Source organism: Microcaecilia unicolor, chromosome 3 (genome assembly GCF_901765095.1).
Source record: "Microcaecilia unicolor chromosome 3, aMicUni1.1, whole genome shotgun sequence".
Lineage (NCBI taxonomy): Eukaryota > Metazoa > Chordata > Amphibia > Gymnophiona > Siphonopidae > Microcaecilia > Microcaecilia unicolor.
In genome coordinates this window covers 392,410,252-392,437,143 of record NC_044033.1, presented here as the reverse complement: position 1 = coordinate 392,437,143, position 26,892 = coordinate 392,410,252, and the positions used below count along the sequence as shown (strand labels likewise).

General features: G+C 46.2%; 1 protein-coding gene across 4 annotated transcripts in view; it reads right to left on the bottom strand.

Annotated features, from left to right (window-relative positions):
• The window catches only part of HMBOX1 (homeobox containing 1), a 303,546-nt gene that overhangs the window by 63,919 nt on the left and 212,735 nt on the right, over positions 1–26,892 (bottom strand). For all 4 annotated transcript variants that reach the window (XM_030198707.1, XM_030198708.1, XM_030198709.1 and 1 more), the window contains exon 6: positions 2,196–2,278. In XM_030198707.1, coding sequence (XP_030054567.1) covers positions 2,196–2,278 — 83 coding nt within the window. The remainder of the gene's footprint in view (positions 1–2,195; positions 2,279–26,892) is intronic.

The window sequence follows — 26,892 nt, the reverse complement described above, 5'->3', positions numbered from 1 at the left end:
TGAGGTTCCCATGCAAATGCCTGATAAGTTGGAAAGGGAAGAATTGTGTTTTCTTTCATCCTGCTCAAATGGAAACATTTTTTGCAAATTAATAAGTGTACCTAATGTTTTCATCAGGTGAAAGTATTAAGATTCTCTGATATATGATGAAATTGCTATTATACTTGATTGGTTACAATCAGTGATGTAGCCACAGGTAGGCTTGGGTGGGCCAGGGCCTACCCAATTAGGGGCTCAGGCCCACCCAACAGTAGCACACATTTAGTAGTAGCTGGTGGGGATCCCAAGCTCCGCCAGCTGAAGACATTCCCCTGATGGTAACAAAAATGCTACTCTCCACAATACCAGTTTTCAGTGCATGTGTGCTGCAGACAGCTGATTAGGAAAGAAGTGTTTTCCTGACAGCTGAGATTTTTAGTGGGGGTGGGGGGGAGAGAACACTTGGCGCCCACCCAAAATCTGTTTTCTGGCTACGCCTCTGGTTTCAATAGTAGGACTGCATTCTAATTTGAATTTTCTACTTTGTTTTTCCCTTTTTTTGAATAGTTGATAACTCAGGCTCTTGTACCGTGGGCTAATTTTGCTCTTTTCTTTCTGTTTTTTTTTAATTATTATTATTTGGGTTTTACTTTTTAATTCCTTTTGTCATGTTATTGATGAGAAGGACAATATTTTATTTGCACATTATGGATATGTATATGATTTGAATTTTCAATTAAAAAAAAAAAGAAATTCCAGAATAGCTTATTCAGTCTTTCAGCCTCTCCAAGGCCCACGTGGGGGGATAATTTTCAACAAACTATGGGAGTTGATTACACTTTAATTCAGACTTTGCACCGATTCTCAAAGTGAAAGCATGTGCATAATTTCTCCTTGGAAAACTGCCTAGGGAAAAAGCACCCACAGACATTTGCGTCTGCTTTTCTGTGCATAGGTGTCCCTTTCCAAACAATGCAGTTTTCAAAATGCAAAACTATTCACAACCTAGCATTTTCTGCCACAGCTCCACCCCTGAGAATGCCTCCATTCTATCTACTTTTCAGACAGCTGATTATGCAGGTAAGTAGCCATTTACTCATGTAAATGATTTGAAAACTGCTTGAGAAGCCATTGATTAAAAAACAAAACACCAATTTTTTAAAGAAAACTTGGTACACAATGTTTCTAAAAATAAAGGCCCTAACTATGCTGAAAAATAGTGACGATTTACACAAGTTGGAAAGAGAACACAGTGTGACAAAATGGTGGGTTTCTTCTTCCACCATTTGCAAACTCATGCATGTATTTTCGGATATTGGGTGTTAAAAGTCATGCTAAAATGTGTCTTGATAGAAGCTGTATGAGGGGTGTGTGTTTCTCTGTGCATGCATATCTGGACGTGTGCAACAAAGGAAACCTCCCCAACTGCTTATGCAAAATGTGTTTAAATAAAGATGAACAAAAGGCCTTGTCATGGCTATTCCAGTGGTCAGTGTAAAATTGGCTGGCATGTAGTATGTGTATATTCCTCTGTCACACGGTCAGCCTGTGGACTGGGGATCAGGAGAAAAGAGTTGAAGTGTGCTGGCAAAATTTTACAAAACATCGCTTTCACAATTTTGAGGATTTCTGGCCTTTAAGTACCCTGTTCTAACTTTCCTGATATGCAGTCAATATTACAATAAACCTGAGGGTGGGTCTGCAACTTGGAAGCAGATTACCTTAGCAAAAAGGAATCTCCTGAGAAAATAATTGGTTTATTTTTCAAATTCTAAGCAATACAAATTACTTGTATGTAATTTCCCTAATTTTTCTCTCTCAAGATAGTGCTACTAAGCACAGTGGAGCAGCAGGGGGTAATTATTTGATTGTAAGGTGTAGAACAATGTTTTCTAGCCTCAAGCAATGTTTTTCTGTTTTAAAAAAAATCCCTCTATTACAAAACATCTTCAAACAAGAGTATGTAGGGGTTTTATAATAGGTTAATGTGTCTTATATAAAGTGCCTCTACTGTAGAAGTGTTAATCGATAAGTTTTGCAATCTTGTGGGTTTCTCATCTCAACTTACAGACACACTCATTGAATATGTGGGCAAAATCCAAATAAACAAACAAATAAATAAATAAATATGATACACCCCTCACCAAATGGAACAAATGATGAAGGTTCTGATCTGTCCCACTGCAGAAAGAGATTCCTAGGCTAAGCTTTCCTACCTGGTTTTTGGATAACAGCATTGCAGGCGTTTGCGATCTCTTCTCTCTTTGCCTCATCGGGATACTGATTCTCATTGAAATAACTGAAAGAGAGGCACGCATGAATCAGACAGTGTATTGGAAGAAACACCCACCTCAGCAACTTCCACTCAAATGCATGCTTCCTGCAGTGCCACACAGAGAAGGCCGGGGTGCAGTAAATTTCTTTAATGAATACCTTGGACAGTATTCCGATGCTTAAGAAATGCTGTGAAAGCAAACGCATATATTTGACTTTCAAAAGAAAAAGGATGGAATTTCTAAATCTTGCTTACATATAAATTACCACTAGCATCTGAAAATATTTCTGCATGGAATGGACTTTTAGTGAAGAGATTAGTGACAAAATGGATCAGAATTCAATAAAGCATGGGATATGCACAGGGGATGTACAGTGGCAAATAAATGAGGGGGAGACTGAAGATTGACTGATGTATATGGAATTGCACCAGAAAGACGGTAGGAAAGGCTGAATGGGCGGGCCTCATGGTTCATAACAGATAAGCACAAGGGCTGAACTCTTGGGATTAGGTAAGAACAAAGGTACATTTTCAGAAGCATTACAATAATGTCCAATTACTTTCGACAGGCCATCTACAGAGGGCAATTTTAACCTGGATTAACTGGGCTGCTTTAAACTTGCCCTTCTCAGTCTGGATAAAAGTACGCATAGGCTTCCACACAGAGTACAATAGCATTTCACACCTCAAGTAGACATTTATTAAATTTCCTGATATATGTACGTCTCTCCTCACTTTATACAATTTGCACACAGGTTTTCCCATGGGAGGATTTGCAATTTCCACACATATTTTATAAAATATGTAAACCGCCTTGGGTGAATCTCTTTATAAAGGCAGTTAATAAATCCCAATAAATAAACAATAAATAAAATACACTCATATACACTGATTCTTACCAGCAGGTACAAGCACAGACTTATCGAGAAGGTGTTAATCTATGCACCTACTTTTCCATCAGTCATTTCTGAAGGTGCATAACCTTATTAACAGATGCAAAAATATATGCCTATCTGCCTTCACAGCCTAGGCATCTTGTAAAATTACTCTTTATATACTTTTAGTGGGAATAAAAAGAACCATTCCAGGGAAGGGGGGCAGTATTTGAGCATTTGGGGGAGTAAACATTTTAAAGGCCAATTCTAACACAGTGAGCCTTTATCTTGGCACCTAGGGGGAACTTATTCTAGAAAGGAACGTAGGTGCCTACTTTCCTTTATACAAAACTAACATAATAGGTAAAATATGTGCGCATAATTTAGGCACTAGCACTTACACCAGCCATAGAGCTCTGCAAGATATGCATGTATTTATAGGTGGAGTTTTGGCATTTATGCATACATGCATATACCATTATTCTAATCATTTATATATGTATTTGGCTTATAAATGTTAGTGCCCCTCCATGTATATTGACAATTTCAACTATCCATAGGCTGTTTGGTCCCCGGTCACATGGCTGTAGAAACAGCAGGTGCAAAGCATTCAGAGGTCCTTTTACTAAGGTGCGCTGAAAAATGGGCTGCGGTAGCGTAGGTGCGAGTTATGGACGCGCTCAGATCCATTTTTCAGCGCAGCTGTAAAAAAAAGGCCTTTTTAAAATTTTTGCTGAAAATGGATGTGCAGCAAAATAAAAATTGGTGCATATCCATTTTGGGTCTAAGACCTTACCGCCAGCCACTAATTTAGCGGTAAGGTCTCTCGCGTTAACCGTGTGGAAATGGCCTATGTGCGTCAAGTTGGGGTTACCACCTGATTTTTGCCGTGCGCCAGAAAATAAATTATGTTTTCTGGTGCACGTAAAAAATGAAATTACTGCCCGGTTCATGTGGTAGCCAGGTGCTAACTCCAATTTGACGCACGTTGGGCATGCATAGGCGCCTATACGGCTTAGTAAAAGGGCCCTTCAAGCACTAAGGGGTGCTAACAGATTTAGCACGTGCTAAATGATAAGACATACATTGGAATATAATGGCTGCCTTATCATTTAGTACACACTAAATCCATTAGCGTACCTTCATAAAAGGACCCCTTAGTATGTATGCATTGCAGAGGAAATTTTCAAAACAAGACTGGCTGTCAAAGCCACTACCTGACATCACATCACCGCAGGCAGCCAGGGCAGAAGGGGGTGGTCTCCTTCTGATGATATAACTGGTCTGGAGAGGTGGCAACTGTGTGGGCAGCCAATGAGAGAAAGTGGCTTCTGACAGCAGGTGTGCAGAGAAACACACCTCTGCCTTTCTGCCTGTTAGTACTAGTACTGTGCTTCTCTTCAAATTGTCTTGACTTTCCTTTGCCACTCTCCTGCTGCCCACATAACTTCCCCTTGAACATGAGAAGGTACACTCACTGGCAGAAGGGGAGAGTGAAACCTCCTGATGGATCAGGTTGAGGTGACCTTAAGGTGGACTGAGGTGGGAATGCTAGTCAGTAGGAGGGGAGAGAAAGGGGGTCAGCATTCCCTTACTTTGCTTCTTTTATCTGGAGCCGGCAGGGTGGGTTGGGAAAAGGACTGGAGCATGGGGGGGGGGGGGGGGGGGGGGGGGGGCAAGGGGCCCAATATTTAAAAAAAAATGCTGAGTTCCTAAATTTATGCTCTTAGTTAGGCTCCTAAATTTGTGTCCTATTTTCAACCATTGGCAAAAATGAAATCCAAAGCAATCCTTCTAAAAACTCATCAAGTTAGGTAGCAGGTTATACCAAAGGCGTATAAGCCATCATTGTGTAAAACCTGCTCCTTAACTTGATGAGTTTTTAGAAGGATTGCTTTGGATTTCACTTTCTATAAAGGGTATATTATTTTGACCACTGAGGCAGGCGCCTTTCTACGCCGAAGCACAGCCCATGTCGTGTCTTTAGCATTAAAGATGTCTACACTGTTCCAGTTTCGAATGCTCCTTTGTGCTTTTTTTGCTTACCAGTTCTAGCCAATCTGGTATCATTGTCTGCCTTGCCTGTTCTTTGTCTCTTACCACTGGGACCATGGCACACCCATCTGCCACATGATACCAAGCAGCTAACTGGCTCTGCTAGAATCAATGTGCCTAGCTCATCCAATCAGGGAAGCTGTTTCCAGAGCTCAGAGTTTCAGCATACAGCACTGATGATGAGATACAGTAAGAAACAAAAACAAAGAAAACACAAGAACTAACCAAGAGAGAAGCAGATGAGGACAGATAGCAACTGCCAGCCTTGCTCACCCAACTACTCAAGACTTTGCAGGCAAATAGTTGCCATGCTGTTAGATGACATCTAAGAGACTGATACACTTTGCTGGGCTGTGGAATATTATCTCATTGTAACCCTTGTGCACTACGGCCCACTGGTGACCTAGAGCTTGCTGAAGGATAAATCAGCTAGAGATCAGGAGAAGAGAAAAGTAACCATTCCAGTTTGGAGTGGATGACTGCTAGATTGGAGTCTGTCTGAATGCCACACTAAAGGGCCTTTGTAATATGCTGTACTAAAAGGTGGCTTGCGCTATGACTATCACGTGGGTTTCTCTGTACGCTGAGGCCACTTTAAAAGCAGTTGTAAAATGGCTACATTTTCATTTTTCCTATTAATGGCCAGGTACTAATGTCCCAATTAGACCATGGCCATTACAGCATGAGCCCTTACCGATACCTATTTAGTAGGTAGAAAGGGCTCACGTGCTAACCATATGCTAATTGGTTGGCATGAGGAAATGCACTAATGGATTAGCGCTGGGCACACCTACTTGCCACCCCTCAAAACACACCCCCAGCACTAAAAAATACAAAGTATTTTTAAGCGCCAAGGAAGCGTGTGCAGATGCCAGAACTACCATATGACACCTGAGTGCGTCCTGTATTAGTGCATTTTGGTGTGCAGGAAGCCTGCATTATTGCTTACCGTGCTTAGGAAAAGGACTCCTAGAGAATAACACAGTTACCATTACCGCGGATATACATTCTTGATAAAGGCAACACTCTAAAAAAATTACTGCGGATGTGAGAACAAAACCTTTTACTGCCTTGTGGGAACCGTAAAAAGTCCTCTCCTCCCTGGGGGTATCACTCAAGAAGGTATTTACACTTTCCTGCAGCCAGCCGACGGCAATTCACACAGGCCAGCTCCGTGGCATTGCTCCTGCCAAATCCAGCCCTCTTTACTGCAACTTCCTGTTTAGTGTCAACACCATCCCTGGTACGTGCCATCTTTATATTTAGCACAGTACAGGAGTAAATGCATCTTTCTATATCTCTGGTGTTGTACTAAATACCTGCTTGAGGCTTGGGCAGATGGAGGTCTACTCCTAAGGCCGGGACAGTGGTTTATTATCATATATTTGAGGGGGCAGATAGATAAGTTGCTTGGTTGAGAAATATGAATCAGATCAATTGGTGCTTGGTTATTTTTGGTTTCACTTTTGTTTGTTTATTAGAGAGACTTGTTCTTACTAGGAAAATAATTATTAGGCGTTCATTGCTAACAGTTACATTTTTATAACAAATTTGCTGATGACAGAGTTTGCCTGACATGCTTTGCTCATCATATTTATGCTACCAATAAATTATACTACCTTCAGAACTTGGTACAATTCCTTCTTATTGCCAGCAGTACACTCCAAGGTTGGGGCAGGTGCAAATCATTCCCTAGCCAAGCTAATTACACTGATTGTACCTAGAATCCTTTAAGTAGTTAGTGGATGGGGGAAAGGGGTTCAAAAATATATACCTGACCATTTGGTATTTCACCACACATTTAGAAATATTAACAAAAGCAACCTACTCAATGGTAAGACTTCCATGGGGTCATTTTATAAAGCATTTGCCTGCATGTGAAAAATGACTAACGTAACGTTTTATGACCGAATGCATGCATATGAGTATGCATGCTCACAAGCTAACATGTACTTATATATGCACTGCTTGTAGGTTTTACGGGGGACGGGGTGTAATTTGGGTAGAGTTATAATGTAAGCACTTGGGATGTACAAGTCATAAATTTTGATTTTTTTGTTTTAAATTTTTTTCATTTTGAAGGCAATATTGTCAATAGTCATACTGTTTTGCAAGAGTGTGCACTGCTCAACATAAGGGCACCCTATCTGAGCAACCGTGCACATTCTTGTGAAAAGTACGCCATATTGACAGAGAGAAAAAAATAAATTTTTGTTTTTTTTAAATATGACATTCCCCATCTTGTTTCAAATGAATGCACCTCCATGGTACATAAAAGGAGCAAGCTCTGAATTAGGGTACCTAGAGGACAAAGATGTTAAAGAACACTGGAGCCAAGAGAAATCCTTGGGGAACCCCACACTCAGGGCTGCCGAGAGACAGAGCTGCACCTGAGGCAGGACCAGTGTCACCAGTGGTGTAACCAGAGGTGGGCCTGGTAGGGCTCAGGCCCACCCAACAGTAGCACACGTTTAGTGGTAGCTGGTGGGGATCCCAAGCTTGGCCAGCTGAAGACTTCCCCCTGATGGTAACAAAAACGCTATTCTCCACGATACTGGCACCTGCGCATGCTCTGTTTTCAGTGCATGCCTGCTGCAGACTGCCAAGGTGGAAAGAAGCATTTCCCCGCCAGCTGAGGTATTTTTTTTGCTGGTGGTTGGGATGGGAGAGAACACTTGGTGCACACCCACTTCTTGCCTAGACCCACCCAAAATCTGTTGTCTGGCTATGCTCCTGGCTGTCACCCTCCTCCACTCTGGCTGCAGCTGCTGCGGCCCCCCCCCCCCCTGCCCCTTTACCTTCCAGCGTTTGCTCCTCCCTCAGTCTGTCACTCTCCTGCTCCTGTGTGCCGGGACTCAGGTTATCGCGTTAATGCAATCACTCAGGTCCTGACACACAGAAGCAGGAGAGACACAGACCCCGGTGCTGGGCCCCCCTTGGAGGCTGGGCCTGGAGAACCTTGCCCCCTGCCCCCCTCTCAGCGGACCTACCCACATTCAAGGACAAAAGGAGAAAGATTGTCTCCAAAAGGTACTTGAAATGACCTTTTAAAGAGCAAAGAAGTGAACCAGTTCATAACCTTGCCCGAGTCCAATGTCCATCAAATGAGTGTGATTGACGATGTTTAAAAGCTGAGGAGATATCCAGAGAAATGACAGCCACTAACCATCATTTAAGGCATTACGAATATCACAAAGTATTGAGGCTAAAACTGTGTGCTAAATCCTGGCCTAAACCAGATTGTCTGGGATGTAAAGCATTGGTTTTATCCAAGAAAGAGGTATGCCTAATGATCAGTGGGTTGAGAACCTAGGGAACTGGGTTCAAAATCCTACTGCAGCCTAATGGTTAGTGCAGTGGGTTCAGATCCTGGGGAACCGGTTTCAATTCCAACTGCAGCTCCTTGTGACCCTGGGCAAATCACTTAACCCTCCACTGCCAAAGGTACAAATAACTTTAGATTGTGAGCCCATTAGGGATAGAAAAGTACCTGCAAAAAATAGTATATGTAATCTGCTTTGACTATATCTACAGAAACTGCGGTATATCAAGTGTGGAATAAACAAACATAAGCTGGGAGAAAACCTCTCTCTCTACAACTTTACAAATAAAGGGAAGATTAGAAATTGGTCTGTAGCTCACTGGAATGGAGGGATCAGCCCTCGGGGCCTTGACAGCAGGCATAATAATAGTCTGCTTCGAAGAAGGGACTTCAACAACAAGCAGATTAATGTTAGTTATTATGCTTAATGGAACAGATAAACCCAACATTGGGTCCTTATCAACTCTGGCAGAAACAACCCCTCCAGTGGAATGCTGCTCACTAGCAGCTGTTCACCAAATCCTAAAGGTGCTTGAGAGCAGCTATAAACCCCGACATGGATTTTATAGGACATAGACATTTAGTGCTAGATTCAGTAAATGGCGCTTAAAAATCGGCATTGAAAAAATTGGCAAGCAACGCTATTCTATAACAGGCACTCAAAGAGGTGCCCCCATCAAAGAATAGTAACAACGCTTAACGTATCTGGGTCTAAAAAAGATTTGGACAAGTTCCTGGAGGAAAAGTCCATAGTCTGCTATTGAGATAGACATAGGAAAGCCACTGCTTGCCTTGGGACTGGTAGCATGGAATGTTGCCACTATTTGGGTTTCTGTCAGGTACTTGTGACCTGGACTGGCCACTGTTGGAAGCAGGATACTGAGCTAGATGGACCATTGGTCTGACCCAGTATGGGTATTCTTATGTAATAGCATTGTGTGCTGATTTCAGCACCCAAATCTGGGCACCAGGACTTAAGCCTGCTGAAATCAGGTGTAATTCCTGGTGAATATCCAGTATTCTATAACTCTGCAGGCAAATTTCTAAGAACGCCCCTGATCCGCCCATGCACCTCCCACGGCCATGTCCCCTTTTGAGTTACACGCAATGGAATTTGGGCACATATTCTTATAGAATAGCGCATAGCAAGATGTGCGTGCAAATCCAAATTGTCACCAATTAGTGCCAATTAGCATACAATAATAGGCCCTAATTGGCTTGTTAGTCTATTGAGTTGGGCGTATAAATATCAGTGCCCAAGTTTGGGAGCCATATAGAGAGTTCTGGAGTTAGTCCCCTTCTGAAATGCAGACTAAGGGGTCCTTTTACTAAGGTGCGCTGAAAAATGGCCTGCACTGTTGTAGACGTGTGTATTGGACATGCGCAGGTCCATTTTTCAGTGCACCTGCAAAAAGGCCTTTTTTTTAGGGGGGGGGGGCAAAAATGGACGTGCGGCAAAATAAAAATTGGTGCGCGTCCATTTTGGGCCTGAGACCTTACCACCACCCATTGACCTAGTGGTAAGATCTCACGCGTTAACTGGGTGGTAATGATCTACGTGTGTACAATGCTGGTTAGCGCCGCAGGCCAGAAAATTTATGGCGTGCTTAGTGGACATGCGCAAAAAATGAAATTACTGCCCAGGCCACGTGGTAGCCGGGCGGTAGTTCAAAACTGACGTGCGTAGGACATGCATAGATGCCTATGCGGCCTAGTAAAAGGGCCCCTAAATGTCTATGATCTTACCATACCCTTGTCCCATCCAAAACATACCCTGGCCACACCCTCTTACTATTTGCATACACAGCTCTGATATGTGCATATCCCAGGCTTTGTAAATGGGGACTTAGTCGTTTATGCAGGATAAAAGTTTTAGAACCGGTTTATGCACGTATTCAACTCGAATAGGGCTTGTAAAATGAGAGCTGTGGCTAATAAAAAATAATTCCTAGTCTGTGTTACTTTGGTCAAAATCAGAAGGCAAACCAAGCCACATTGTTCTTAAAATGGGTGCTTGCCAAATAAATGCAGTTAGCACAAGGTGCATTAAACAAATTGTTCTTTCTCTTTGCCCAGAAATTCTCTTAAGTATAAGTAGGAGGCATTTGCCAATTTTCCTTTGATTATTGGTATAGCTCAGTGTTCTGTCTCTGGCGTGGGCTCACTATTGATTGCAGATCTTCAGAAACTATGAAGTACCATGGCTTCAGTATCCCATGAACTAACAGACAAGGCCAAATAGTAATAATATCCTCCGGGCATAAACTCTTATAGCTAAGTAATGGATGAGCATTATTTGTAAAGTTATAACTGATATAAAGTTGTACTTTATGACTTGCATTCATGTCCTTTCCCAGGTACTAGTCCAGCATGAGAAGAGAATATTCCAAACTGCAAGAACTGAGACCAGTTTCTCTAAATTCTAATAAACTATATATGGCAGGGGCATCCATGTTTTTTCAGCAATGGGCCACATGATCAGAAATCCATGTGTGTGCAGAGCCCATAAATATTTAGCATGTTGTAGCATGATTTATAAGATCAAATTCTGCTATTCTCTTTTGAAATGGTGACTTCATATCTACCAAATAACTCTGCAATGCTTTAAAATTATGCATGCTAGCTAATTAAATTTAAAAAAATTCTTTTGTTTGTGGGCTGCATCCTAAGGTCAGGTGGCCTGCATTTTTTCCATGTTGGATGCCGTATGATCTTAAATTAAAACAGCTAGATTGGTAAAATGAATCTTTACTCTAAAATATTCCATGCAGCATACCTGACTGAAGGGGCTATAGGCAGTGGTGGATTTAACACTCTTACTGGCCCCAAGCATTGGAATAGTCGGGAGAGAAGGAAAGGACTCCCTCTACCACCTTAAGTTTTCAGCAAGCTTGGAGGGATCCCTCTTAATGTTGCATCAGCAAGCTGGTCTAAAGAAAGGATGAGCAATGTAGGATCACTGTTCCAGTGACAGAGCAGTCTTCCCGTAGGTAGACAGCTAGCTCTAGGCAGTTGCCCGGTCTGCCTATTGAGAGATCCACCCCTGGCTATGGATGTTATTAAAGTGGTACTCTAACTCTCCAAGGAGCCAAATGTATTTTGTCTCTGTACTGGAACACCATAGCTTTCTATGTTAATGTTTGCTTTTCAGTTTCAAGACAGAACAGACACCCAACAATTCAAATTCACAGATACTCCAGAGGATTTTTAAGCACTTTAGCTCATCAACCAATCTGAACATTGCTAATTCTTTAAGTAAAACACACTGATAAGAATAATCATCACAGCAGAACACTGGGGAAACCAGAGAGACATTCTGCCACCAGAAGATTCTCCAGAGACATTGCTGAGTAAACTGCCAGCTGCTTATTTTACTGTGCTATCACTAAAAAGTTCTACACTGATTGGCTCAAAAATGTTTTTAAGAAATCAGATAACTGCTAATTTATAAAACAATAAAATAGAAAATTACACATCACCATTTACCTTATCCTGTACTCAGGCTATTTTTATCAAAAGAACAGTGGCAACAATAATAGCAAAGTCCCTTTATAATACTGTTTTGTATGCTTGTGTGTCTCTCCGGATTCAAAACATTTAGCAGTATTACTCAACGTAGCCCTCAGTTTCCTGCAGCAACTCAAGGCTAACTTCTGAAATTACTTCCCATAATCGTGTGTACAATTTACATGATTTACTATGGGGATCTTTATGATCATTTGTGCCATTTCAATGGATGTATTAAGCAGGGGCGTAGCCAGACACCCAATTTTGAGTGGGCCTGGACCCAAGATGGGTGGGCAGAAGAACCCCTCCCTGTCCCACAGGTGATTTGGTCTCTTCTTGTCTCACCTGCATGCCATCTGCTATTTACAAGGTATGCAGGAGGGACAGTTGTTGGGAGTTTTCTGCTGGTGGGGCTTGGGAATCCCTGCCAGCCACACCATAGGTGTGCTGCTACTGGGTGGGCCTGAGCCCAAAGTGGGTGGGCCACCGGTATTAAGGGGTCCTTTTATTGAGCCGTGGTAAAATCTGCTCTGCAGTAGAGTGGGCGCATGTTTTGGGTGTGCGCTGGGCCATTTTGTTTTACCTTGACTGGGAAAAAGGTTTATTTTTGAAATCGACGGGCGCTGAAATTAAAACTAGCGCACACCTATTTACGGCCTGAGTCCTTACCGCCACCCATTGACCTAGCAGTAAGGACTTATGCGTTACCTGAGCAGTAACCATGCAGCGTGTGCTAACTGCTGATAACTGCCGGGAATGCCCCTCCCCCTGTGGTAAAAAATTATTTTCTCCCACGGGATTTGGCGTGCGCCAAACTCAGAATTCCTGCTGGGAACACGCGCCAGCCCAGCGGTAGTACCAATTTGCATACGCTACCCACGTGTTGGCCCTTCTGCGCTTTAGTAAAAGGGTCCCTCAGTGTTCCATGCTACATGATTAACTGACTGAATTCTATAAGGCAGGCGTGTAAACTGGAGACACACGCATGCCCCCCACCCCCTTGCAATTATGCCCTAAAGCACTTAGGGGCCCCTTCTACTAAGGAACGGTAAGCCTACCGTTCGCTAAAAAAGCACTGTCATGGGACACGCTGAGGTATCCAGTGATTGTGTTCTGCTTAGCGCCTGCTAATCCTCACTGGAAAATATTTTTTATTTTCTAGTGCGGGATACGTGTCAGGAGGGTGGAAAGTAGGTGTGCCTGCGCTAATCGGGTAGTGTGGGCACTTTACTGTGTGCTACCCGATTGGTGCGGGTGTGGCGCGGCAGCCCTTACCACCTCCTAAATAGGTGGCAGTAAGGGCTCCCAGCGGTAATGGCTATGTGCTACTGGGGAAATTAGTGTACGGCCATTACAAAAAATAAAAACCAAAGATGTCCATTTTACCGCCGTGATAAATGCGGCTGGATCGCTGACAGCAGCGGCAGCCACTTTTTAGCGCAGTTTGGTACAAGGACTCATTAAAGCGCTACCTTATAGAATAGTGTGTAGGTGCCGCTGTTTTGTGCAAGGCATGCATAACTACACATAGGTCTAGATTCTGTGAATGGCACCTAAATTTGAGTGCCGAAAAAAATGAGCAGTGAGCACTATTCTATAAACGACACTCTGAATTGGGTGCTGTTTATAGGATAGTGCATAGCGATGGGATCCGTACCCAACATTGGGCGCAAGGATTTATATCAACTGAAACCTGGTGTAAATCTTTGCGTGAAAATTAGGTGTGGAACCCCCGAGTTCTATAATAATGCATGCATCTTTAGTAAATGCCCCTGACCCACCCATGGTCACGCCAGTAGCGTAGCTAGGCGGCGCCAGGGGAGCAACCGCTTCCCCAAATGGACTTCCGCTGGCGCCGACAGCTATTTGTTATGCAGTCCGTTGCGCCTATGCAGTCTGCTCTCTGCTCCCTTCAACATCACAACCTGGCTACACATGTGGATCACGCCTCCTTTTCAGTTGCATGCTAAAAGATTTACATTCACATCTTTCTAGAATAGCGTCTGGCAAGATGTGTGTGTAAATCCAAATTGTTGCCAATAATTGTAAGTGCCCAATTATTGGTGCTGACTGGCTCCCCAATTAAATTGTGCACGTGCCAAATTTGTGTGCACAATTTTGAGTGCCATATAGAGAATCCAGGAGATACCCTTTTACAGAACTTCCTTTCACATTGCTGTCATTTTATGTTTCTATATCTATATGTACGTTTTACCATGATAAAACAGTACACAAAGGGCTGAGGGCTATTTTACTGCATGTTTTTAAATGGGCCTGTACATTTTTATTAACGCCAAGAAAGAAAAAAAAATCTACAGAAGAAATATGCAAACAACATTTTCTGCAAAATCACTGGAAGTACAAAGTCTGATAAGTGAACAAAACATTTCATGGATTTTTGGTAGCAACTATAATTAAGTACAATTTGTCTCTGTTTCAGGGTTCTAGTTGAACTTTATTTTCCAATTTAGTTTTAACAATTTTATTGTTTATTTTCCCTTTTAAATGACATGCTAAGCATCACATATCATATTGCATACTCTCTATAGCTTCTGTAATAGTATTTCATACTGAAGTGCCACAAATACTAAAAACAATATGAAGGATAATGATATCAGCAGAAGATGTGCTGAAAAATAAGACTGTAGATTTAATTCCCTGATATATTGCATGATTACTGAGATCCATTACTGCAAGCCAATAAATTCTGCCTACAGATGGATATCCAGATTATGAGAGGAGTTTGCAAATAAAGGGTTAGACGTGCTACCATATCGGAGTGTACTGATGTCATTAACACGTTATTATTAACCAAGTAACATTGCCTAAAATGGGACCTGAATTAGGGGCTCTGTTTACTAAGCCGCGCTGTAGGCATGCTAACACTAGAGATGCCCATGAGTGTCTCTAGCATTAGCGTGCGATAAAAAGTTAGTGCGCCTACAGTGCGACTTAGTAAACAGGGCCCTTGGTAAGGTATGTTAATACGTGGAGGGGCATAATCGAATGAAGCGCCCAAGTTTTCCTGAGGACGTCCTCACAGGACGTCCTGGCGAAGGGGCGAGGAAAGTGAATGATACATACCTGTAGCAGGTGTTCTCCGAGGACAGCAGGCTGATTGTTCTCACGACTGGGTGACGTCCGCGGCAGCCCCCACCAACCGGAAGAAGCTTCGCGGGCGGTCCGCACGCAGGGCACGCCCACCGCGCATGCGCGGCCGTCTTCCCGCCCGTGAGTGACCGTTCCCGCCAGTTGAATGACAAGCAAAAATGATGAAACGCAACTCCAAAGGGGAGGAAGGAGGGTAGGTGAGAACAATCAGCCTGCTGTCCTCGGAGAACACCTGCTACAGGTATGTATCATTCACTTTCTCCGAGGACAAGCAGGCTGCTTGTTCTCACGACTGGGGTATCCCTAGCTCTCAGGCTCACTCAAAACAAGAACCCAGGTCAATTGAACCTCGCAACGGCGAGGATACAACAGAAAATTGACCTACGAAGAACAACTAACTGAGAGTGCAGCCTGACCAGAATAAATTCGGTTTCTGGAGGGTGGAGTTGGATTTACACCCCAAACAGATTCTGCAGCACTGACTGCCCGAACTGACTGTCGCGTCGGGTATCCTGCTGGAGGCAGTAATGTGATGTGAATGTGTGGACAGATGACCACGTCGCAGCCTTGCAAATCTCTTCAATAGTGGCTGACTTCAAGTGGGCCACCGACGCTGCCATGGCTCTGACACTATGAGCCGTGACATGACCCTCAAGAGTCAGCCCAGCCTGGGCGTAAGTGAAGGAAATGCAATCTGCTAGCCAATTGGAGATGGTGCGTTTCCCGACAGCGACCCCGAGCCTGTTAGGGTCGAAAGAAACAAACAATTGGGCGGACTGTCTGTGGGGCTGTGTCCGCTCCAAATAGAAGGCCAATGCTCTCTTGCAGTCCAATGTGTGCAACTGACGTTCAGCAGGGCGGGTATGCGGTCTGGGAAAGAATGTTGGCAAGACAATTGACTGGTTAAGATGGAACTCCGACACCACCTTCGGCAGGAACTTTGGGTGAGTGCGGAGCACTACTCTGTTGTGATGAAATTTTGTATATGGAGCATGAGCTACCAGGGCTTGAAGCTCACTGACCCTACGAGCTGAAGTAACTGCCACCAAGAAAATGACCTTCCAGGTCAAGTACTTCAGATGGCAGGTATTCAGTGGCTCAAAAGGAGGTTTCATCATCTGGGTGAGGACGACGTTGAGATCCCATGACACTGCAGGAGGCTTGATAGGGGGCTTTGACAAAAGCAAGCCTCTCATGAATCGAACGACTAAAGGCTCTCCAGAGATGGCTTTACCTTCCACACGATAATGGTAAGCACTAATCGCACTAAGGTGATTCCTTACTGAGTTGGTCTTGAGGCCAGACTCTGATAAGTGCAGAAGGTATTCAAGCAGGTTCTGTGCAGGGCAAGAACGAGGTTCTAGGGCCTTGCTCTCACACCAGACGACAAACCTCCTCCACTTGAAAAAGTAACTCTTTTTAGTGGAATCCTTCCTAGAGGCAAGCAAGACATGGGAGACACCCTCAGACAGACCCAACGCAGTGAAGTCTACGACCTCAACATCCAGGCCGTGAGAGCCAGGGACTGAAGGTTGGGGTGCAGCAACGCTCCGTCGTTCTGCGAAATGAGAGTCGGAAAACACTCCAATCTCCACGGTTCTTCTGAGGACAACTCCAGAAGAAGAGGGAACCAGATCTGACGGGGCCAAAAGGGCGCTATCAGAATCATGGTGCCGCGGTCTTGCTTGAGCTTCAGTAAGGTCTTCCCCACCAAAGGTATGGGAGGATAAGCATACAGGAGGCCGGTCCCCCAATGGAGAAAGGCATCTGGCGCTAGCCTGCCGTGTGTCTGAAGTCTGGAACAGAACAGAGGCAGCTTGTGGTTGGTCTGAGAGGCGAAAAGGTCCACCGAGGGGGTGCCCCACTCTCGGAAGATCTTGCGTACCACTCTGGAATGGAGCGACCACTCGTGCGGTTGCATGACTCTGCTCAGTCTGTCGGCCAGACTGTTGTTTACGCCTGCCAGGTATGTGGCTTGGAGGAGCATGCCGAACTGGCAAGGCCAACGCCACATCCCGACGGCTTCGTGACACAGGGGGCGAGATCCGGTGCCCCCCTGCTTGTTGACGTAATACATTGCAACCTGATTGTCTGTCCGAATTTGGATAATTTGACAGGACAGCCGATCTCTGAAAGCCTTCAGTGCATTCCAGATCGCTCGGAGCTCCAGGAGGTTGATCTGAAGATCCTTTTCCTGGAGGGACCACAGTCCCTGGGTGTGGAGCCCATCAACATGAGCTCCCCACCCCAGGCGAGATGCATCCGTCGTCAGCACTTTCGTGGGCTGTGGAATATGGAATGGACGTCCCAGGGTCAAATTGGTCCGAATGGTCCACCAGCGCAGTGAAGTGCGGCAACTGGTGGAGAGGCGGATGACATCTTCTAGATTCCCGGTGGCTTGAAACCACTGGGAAGCTAGGGTCCATTGAGCAGATCTCATGTGAAGACGAGCCATGGGAGTCACATGAACTGTGGAGGCCATATGACCCAGAAGTCTCAACATCTGCCGAGCTGTGATCTGCTGAGACGCTCTGGTCCGTGAAGCCAGGGACAGGAGGTTGCTGGCCCTCGCTTCGGGAAGGAAGGCCTGAGCCGTCTGGGTATTCAGCAGAGCTCCTATGAATTCCAGAGACTGGGCTGGCTGGAGATGGGACTTTGGGTAATTTATCACAAACCCCAGCAGCTCCAGGAGTTGAATAGTGCACTGCATAGACCGGAGGGCTCCCGCCTCTGAGGTGTTCTTGACCAGCCAATCGTCGAGATATGGGAACACGTGCCCTCCCAGCTTGCGTAGATACGCCGCTACCACCACGAGGCACTTTGTAAACACTCGTGGGGCAGAGGCGAGCCCAAAGGGCAGCACACAATACTGAAAGTGCCGTGCGCCCAGGCGGAATCTGAGATACTGTCTGTGAGCTGGCACTATCGGGATGTGAGTGTATGCGTCCTTTAAATCCAGGGAACATAGCCAATTGTTTTTCTGAATCATTGGCAGAAGGGTGCCCAAGGAAAGCATCCTGAACTTCTCTTTGACCAGGAATTTGTTCAGGCCTCTCAGGTCTAGGATGGGACGCATCCCCCCTGTTTTCTTTTCCACAAGGAAGTACCTGGAATAGAATCCCTGCCCTTCTTGCCCGGGTGGTACGGGCTCGACTGCATTGGCGCTGAGAAGGGCGGAGTGTTCCTCTGCAAGTACCTGCTTGTGAAGGGAGCTGAAGGATTGAGCTCCCGGAGGACAATTTGGAGGCAGGGAGGCCAAATTCAGGGCGTATCCGCACCGCACTATTTGGAGAACCCACTGGTCGGAGGTTATGAGAGGCCACCTTTGGTGAAAAAATTTTAACCTCCCTCCGACCGGCAGATCGTCCGGTACGGATACTTTGAGGGTGGCTATGTTCCCGTGGATCCAGTCAAAAGCCCGTCCCCGGCTTTTGCTGTGGAGGCGCAGGGGGCTGCTTAGGCGTATGCTGTTGACGAGAACGAGCGCGCTGGGGCTGTCCCTGTGCCTGACGAGGCCTTCGGGCCGGCTGGGTGTACCTACGCTTGGCAAAAGAATAGGGCGCAGCCTGCCGGGCCCGGGAAAAACGTCCACCTGCTGAGGTGGATGCTGAAGGCGCCCGGTGGGAGAGCTTGTCGAGGGTGGTTTCCCGCTGATGCAGTTGGTCCACCAGCTGCTCGACCTTCTTACCAAAAATATTATCCCCCCGGCAAGGGACGTCGGCCAGTCTCTGCTGGGTGCAGTTGTCCAGGTCAGAGGCACGCAGCCATGAGAGCCTGCGCATCACTATACCTTGGGCCGCAGCACGAGATGCCACGTCACAGGTGTCATAGATACCCCTGGACAGGAACTTTCTGCACGCCTTCAGCTGCCTGACCACCTCCTGATAAGGCCTGGACTGCTCCGGCGGGAGCTTGTCAACCAGGTCCGCCAGTTGCTTCACATTGTTCCGCATGTGGATGCTCGTGTAGAGCTGGTAAGATTGGATGCGGGTCACGAGCATGGAAGATTGGTAGGCCTTCCTCCCAAATGAGTCCAGAGTGCGAGACTCCCGCCCCGGGGGCGCCGAGGCGGTATCCCTCGAACTCCGTGCCCTCTTGAGAGCAGAAGCCACAACCGCTGAGTCATGAGGCAATTGGGGCCGCATTAACTCTGGGTCCGAGTGAATTCTGTACTGGGACTCTGCTTTCTTGGGGATGGTGGGATTAGATAATGGTCGCATCCAGTTCCGAAGCAGAGTCTCCTTAAGGACATTGTGCAACGGCACCGTGGAGGACTCTCTAGGTGGTGATTGATAGTCGAGGACCTCGAGCATCTCAGCCCTCGGCTCATCCACAGAGACCACGGGGAAGGGAATGCAAATAGACATGTCCCTGACAAAGGAGGCAAAGGAGAGGCTCTCAGGAGGCGAGAGCTTCCTCTCTGGTGAAGGCGTGGGGTCAGAGGGAAGGCCCACAGACTCCTCTGAGGAGAAATATCTGGGGTCCTCCTCTTCCCCCCATGAGGCCTCTTCCTCGTTATCGGACATAAGCTCATGCAGCTGAGTCCTCAACCGGGCCCGGCTCGACGTCGAGGCACCGAGGCCTCAGTGTTGTCGAGCGGTGGACTCCCGCGCCGGCGGGGACAAAGCTCCCTCCATCGACGTCGACGGGGACTCCACCTGCGTGGCGGTCGAGACCGGCGCCGCAAGCGGCGGCGGTGTCGAAGGCCTCAGCACCGGGCTAGAGCTCGCCGGCGCCACAGTCAACGGCGCCGAGGGCGCAAGCACCCCCGGCGCCGGCACAGCCTGGCGCATCAGCCCTTCCAGGATCCCTGAAAGGATGGCTCGGAGGCACTCGTCCAGGCCCGCTGTCGGGAAAGACGGGGGGGCCGGTAGAGGCGTCGGGGCCGGAAGCTGCTCGGGTCCAGGAGACTGCACCGAAGTGCTGGGACCCTGACGCGTCGGTACCTCCACTACCGAGGGGGACCTTTCCTCTCGATGTTGACGCTTCGGCGTCGACTCCTCTCCGGCACCGAGGGCCGGGCGCACCGATGGGGACCGATGACGGTGCTTCTTCTGTTTTTTGCGGTGCCCGTCATCGGCGCCAGGTGGAACGGAGGAGGAGGAGGTCGATCCCCCTCGATCTCGAGGAGCCGGGTCAGACAGGGTTCGGTCCCGAGGGCCATGAGCAGAGGGAGTGACCGGGGCCGATTGCCCACGCGACCTCTCACCCCTACCGTCACCGGAAGACCAGCGGGCCGACGGGACCTGTACTCCTGGGGTCGATGCCATCGGTACAGATTTCGCGGACATCGATATCGGTACCGAAGAACCGGCCGTCGATACCGATGCCGTCGAGGTCGACGTTGAGGGGCCGGTGCAAGTTCCAAAAAGACGGTCCCGAAGAACTTGCCTCGCAAACTGAGTCCGTTTCCGGAGACCAAGACACAAAGAACACGACTTGATATCGTGCTCCGGCCCGAGGCACTGGAGGCACCAAGCGTGGGTGTCGGTCTGCGAGATAGGCCGGCCGCACCGACCACACTTCTTAAATCCACTCGGGACCTTCGAGGACATCGATGGAAAAATCGCGTCGGCGAAGTTAAAGTCGTCGATGGTGGCGGTAAATCACACCTCGAAAAATAAATCGACTGCGCGGCCACAAGGCCGCAACGCGACGCCCCCGCTAGAAAACGAGGGAAAATTCAGCGCGTTCTCTTCTTCTTTTTTTTTTTTTAAGAAAAGAAAAAGTTTTGAAGGCGCGCGACAACCAAAAACAGAAAATAAGCGAAGATTCGCGGACAACGCGACGGTTTTCCGGGGCTGACTAAGAGAGAGCGGCGATGCACGACTCTCTCCAGCGCGGAAAAGACTGGCGGGAACGGTCGCGCACGGGCGGGAAGACGGCCGCGCATGCGCGGTGGGTGTGCCCTGTGTGCGGACCGCCCGCGAAGCTTCTTCCGGTTGGTGGGGGCTGCCGCGGACGTCACCCAGTCGTGAGAACAAGCAGCCTGCTTGTCCTCGGAGAACCTGTATTATCGAAACAAGATGGGCGGCCATCTTTCATTTCGATAATACGGTCAGGGACGCCCAAATCTCAACATTTAGGTCGACCTTAGAGATGGTCGTCTCCGGTTTTCGGCCATAATGGAAACCAAGGACGCCCATCTCAAAAACGACCAAATCCAAGACATTTGGTCGTGGGAGGAGCCAGCATTCGTAGTGCACTGGTCCCCCTCATATGCTAGGACACCAACCGGGCACCCTAGGGGGCACTGCAGTGGACTTCAGAAAAAGCTCCCAGGTGCATAGCTCCCTTACCTTGGGTGCTGAGCCTCCCAAATCCCCCCAAAACCCACTCCCCACAACTGTACAACACTACCATAGCCCTAAGGGGTGAAGGGGGACACCTACATGTGGGTACAGTGGGTTTCTGGTGGGTTTTGAAGGGCTCACATTTACCACCACAAGTGAAACAGGTAGGGGAGGGGTGGGCCTGGGTCCGCCTGCCTGAAGTGCACTGTACCCACTAAAAACTGCTCCAGGAACCTGCATACTGCTATCAGGGAGCTGGGTATGACATTTGAGGCTGACAAAAAATACTTAAAAAGTTTCTTTTTAGGGTGGGAGGGGGTTAGTGACCACTGGGGGGAGTAAGCGGAGGTCAACCCCGATTCCCTCCGGTGGTCATCTGGTCAGTTCGGGCACCTTTTTGAGGCTTGGTTGCAAGAAAAAATGGACCAAGTAAAGTCGGCCAACTGCTCACCAGGGACGCCCTTCTTTTTCCATTATCGGCCGAGGACGCCCATGTGTTAAGCACGACACAGTCCCGCCTTCACTATGCTTCCGACATGCCCCCATGAACTTTGGTTGTCCCCGCGACAGAAAGCAGTTGAGGACGCCCAAAATCGGCTTTCGATTATGCCAAGTTGGGCGACCCTGTGAGAACAACTCCCATCTTGCGATTTGTGTCGAAAGATGGGCGTCCTTCTCTTTCGAAAATAAGCCTGATAGTAACATAGTAAATGACGGCAGATAAAGAACTGTACAGTCCATCCACTCTGCCCAACAAGATAAACTCATTTACATTATATGTATACCCGAGTTTGATTCGTCCTTGCCTTTCTCAGGGCACAGACCGTAGAAGTCTACCCAGCACTGTTCTTGTACTAAGTTCTGAAGCTAATGTCGAAGCCCCTTAAAATTTACACTCCAGCCCATCCCTATCTATTCAGTCACAAACAGGGCACACACTGTAAAAGTCTGCCCAGCTCCCACTTTGTTTCCCAATTACCAGCGTTGCCATCCAATCTCTTTTAAGATTCCGCAGAGATTGGGTGGCGACACTGGTAATTGGGAAACAAAATGGAAGCTGGGCAGACTTCTACGGTCTATGCCCTGTTTGTGACTGAATGCAAGTTAGCACCCTCTAACGGGGTAGTACACTTTGCAAATCTAACCTCACAATTTTTGCTTAATCTCCAATGCCAAATTCATATAACTTTACCACAACCTTGTGGATTACGGTGGTTTGCTTACCTTGTAAGGACAATTTGGAACAGCAGTTTCAAAGAATGTGCACCAGTGAAATAACTTCTGTCTTGCAGCCCCTCATGAACCTTCTGAAGGCGCCCAGTGAGCAGCTTTCCCCTCCATCAGCAGCAGGAGATGCATTAATAAAACATCTCCTGCTGCCACGGGAACAGTCTCACGATAACAGCTGCAATCTCACAACTCTTATTGTTGCAGCACCGGTGGTTAGGAGGTGGGGCTAGTGGTTGGGAGGCGGGGCTAGTGCTCTGTGCCCTGAAAATGGCAGATACAAATCAAGGTCAGGCATACATATAAAGTAGCACATATGAGTTTATCTTGTTGGGCAGACTGGATGGACCATACAGGTCTTTTTCTGCACCTACTATGTTATTGTGAAAATGAGCCCGCAGTAGCAGGAGATGTCATTTTATTTATTCATCTTTTGCTACCTCAGAGAGAGGCTGCTTGTTGGTGCTATGGCCACGATCTGTCAGGGTGTGGAGTCAGGAGGTGGAGTGGGTGGGTCTGAGGCATGACTGGGCAGAGGTGGGTGGAGCTGGGGGCGTGGCTTAACATTTCCCTCCCAAAGATCAGGGCCCTTGGCAGCTTTGAAATTCCTATTTTAAATTGATTGAGAAGCCCTTGATTAATTTTGAATTTATGAAAATTGGCATGTGAACTTCAAACTTGTATTCTTTGTTACAGAGTCAGCTCAGCTTTGCAGTAAATGCACCTTTGAACTTTATACTTCCCATGTGTACAGGAGACGGAAGGGAGGAAAAATTGGATGTGTTCCTGGGGAAACTGGTTCAGTTCTCTCTGCAGCTCCATGTGACCCTGGGCAAGTCACTTAACACTCCATTGCCCCAGGTACAACAATAGGTACAATGTACTACCTAGACTGTGAGCCCAATAGGGACAGACCCAGTACCTGTAAAGTGAAGCTGTAAACCACTTAGGTCTAAGCGGTATACAAATACTCAAATTAATGAATAAAAAAGGGAATGAACCTGTACTGTTTACCTCCACCAATGTAAACATACTCCGAGGAAACAACCCGGAAAAACGTACATGAGCTGTGAGACCATGCATATACTTTTAACCAGGTTCAGCAGGGCAATCTTCAGACAGGGTTGGAAAATTTGTTCTCGTACAGCTGCAACAAAATGATCAGCGGCAAAAAGCTGTTAAAATGCTGCTATCTCCTTGCAATTATACGGAAGTCGGACACAGCAGATGTCACTAATGATACAGTCATTCAAAAAAGCTACATTGGCATAATGTTAGGTTATAACAAATGCACAAAAGTCAGGAAATGCAAATAATTTCAGTGTGATTCCACAGTTTGTTTGCTATTGTCTGGTGCAGCACATGATACTAAAGAAAATGCAAGTGTGCTGCTCAGTCTCAATTCGACTTTCCAGATTGAATCACAGATTTCTTTTACTAGTAACATGACAAAGACTTCAATCGAGTGCAGCAGCTATATGAATTTATAGCCCAAAACCCAATCCCAAGAATGAAGAAAGAGGGTAATTTTTCTAAAGCTTTTTCCACATGTAAAGCTTGTTTTACAAGAAACAAGAGCTGTTATAAAACTGTGCAACCACACACCTGCGTAAAAAGTATGTGCATTTAAAGTATGCATCAACTTTATTGCGATCTGTGCACAGGTTTTGTAAAATAGGAGCCTTTTAGAACTTCGCACATAAGCGTTCTGCTATAAAATCAAGCCCTTTCTGTCTAGTTAGGAAATCCAGGAAATAGTTAAGTTAGAAGAATATCATAGAAAACACAGCTAGGTTGCCTTTAAATATCCTCAGCTAGCCAAGCACAGGCACATACCTCATTGACAGTATTAGAGGCACATTTGTACAAACATTCTGTACCTTCAAATCATGATCTGATTAATGCACATCCATTTCCAGGGAATGGCACCAAATTAAGAGCTATAATTTAATTCTGCTTCGTAATATTTCATTCAGTAAACCTAAAGATTTCCTCAAGGAATTCAGCGAGTTTGGAAAAGTGCTCTTAGCGAACAGAGCACGGTGAGGTCATACAATGATTTGACATTCTGTGAACCAGGAATCCTGCTAGTGTGGGATGACTTGATTAAATTAAGCTGCACTTCATTGACAGGCTAACTGGCAGAGCAATTATTCTGTAAAGCACAGCATGTTACAGTATATGCTGTGGTTCTTTTAAAGAGTATTTTTGATTCACAAACCTATACTGCAGGGCTGGATACACTATGCTAAATCAGATCAAAAAATGGAGACATATTATGAATAAGGGCTGTGCCGAATATTCGTATTCTATTCGGTTTGGTCACAAATACGTGATTTGCATTCAGCCGAATAATGGTTTAAATTTGAATACGAGTAATCAAGGGCTCTACTGTGCTAAATCCTACCAAAATAAATACAATCTTTGATTTCACATTGCTTCTTTTATGGGGCCCTGTTTACTAAGGCACGTTAGTCTTTTTAACGCGCATACAATTAGTGCACGTGCTAACCCTGTAGGCGCCTATAGGGATATTGTAGGTGTGTACACAGTTAACGCAAGTACATGGCTAATGCGCATTAAAAATGCTAACGTGGCTTAATAAACAGGCCCATAATTTGTTATGTTAAAACTCAATGTCCATTATTCATATTCGGTCGAATAGTAAAATATGCTATTTGGTACAGCTTTATTATGAATACCAGAAAATGTCATTAGCTTGATGTTATGTCTGGGAATGTGAGGCCTTGTGCCCCAACTGAGCACGGCGAAGATGGAGTGACACCACACTCGGTCAGGCAGCCAGACAACCCCTAGCTTCACCTGGGAAGCGACCGCCGTTCCCCGGGAGTTGAGCCCCCAGGTGCAGGCGGCCACCAGGACTTCCGGAACCGGCGGGGTTGCACGGCCACTGACCTGATAGGCAGGGAGAGCAGGCACCGTTCAGGAGTAAAGGAATCAGCAGCGCAGCGAATAGTCAGAGAAACAGTCCAAGGTCTAGGCAGGTAGCAACACAGCGCGTAGTCAGGCAACAATCCAGGGTCTGGTACACAGGAATCACAGGAACAAAGATAGCCGGCTGTAGAACACAGACGTAGACCATGACCTCTAAGCACTAGAAGCCGAAGCATGGAAGGACTGGTGGCAGGGCTTTAAATAGTGTAGGAATTAGGCTCAAACATGTGCAGCTGTTCCAAGATGGCTGCCCCCATCAGAGGAGATGCTCTACGCCCAAATATGGGCTTCCTTCCTGAAGCTGCCCAACTTCAAGATGGCTGCCACAACCTGAGACGCCCATCTCCAAGATGGCCGCCCTATCCCACATCCAAGATGGCCGCCGCATCCTTGAATACTCCTACCCTGTGCAAGCAGGCTGCATCTCTGGAGGAGTGTAACAGAGTGTAACACTTGATCTGTTGTTCTGTATATGTTACTTTAGTCTCACTGTAACCATGCAATCAATTCTTTTGGATGACAGTAATGTAAACTATACAGAATCCCAGACTACAAGCGGAGAAAGTGGTAGTTCTTTAGACTGAGGTTTTTGAAGTTTTATGTGATCAATGTCATCAAGACTTGCCTTAACAAAACCAAATTGTCGGCTCATTTCACCGCTATTCAATCACATCAGGCCAAGTCCTCAACAGGGATGTCAAGTGAGGTCAACACAGGGGTTCAGGCCTTTTATATGGAAGACTTACCGCTAGCCCCAGTACCATGAAACTACCACTAGGGGGTCATCAGTGTCAATTTAGAACCTATAGCCATTTGGGGCAGTAGAGGGGGATCATTCCTACTCCATTCTATTTGAGTTTATGACTTCTTCTGAAAACCGACTCCGAAAAACTAAGCAAGAAGTATTGCAACACACAACAAACACATTTCTAAGAGTGAAAAAGGCAGGACACTGCAGAAGTGGAGGACCATGTATCACTACGTTGGTAGAAACCAGCAGAAAGAGTAGTGTAGGCAGCAGGGCTCTCCCACGAGAAAACAGAAGGACCAGGGCATGTAATAAACAAAAAAACTTTTATACTCATAAAGCAGCAACAGTGAATAAATAATGCATAAGTAAATGAGTTGAAACTTTTGTAGGACAGAAAAAAAATAATCAATGCTTTCTAAGAAAAAAGTTTTGTTTAAACTGTAAAGAGGAAAATTATGCTGGCTTTGGTTCCATAATTCAGACATATCTTCTGTATATTTAAATGTGCTTTTTACCACAGCACTGATGACTTTTAAGAGAGA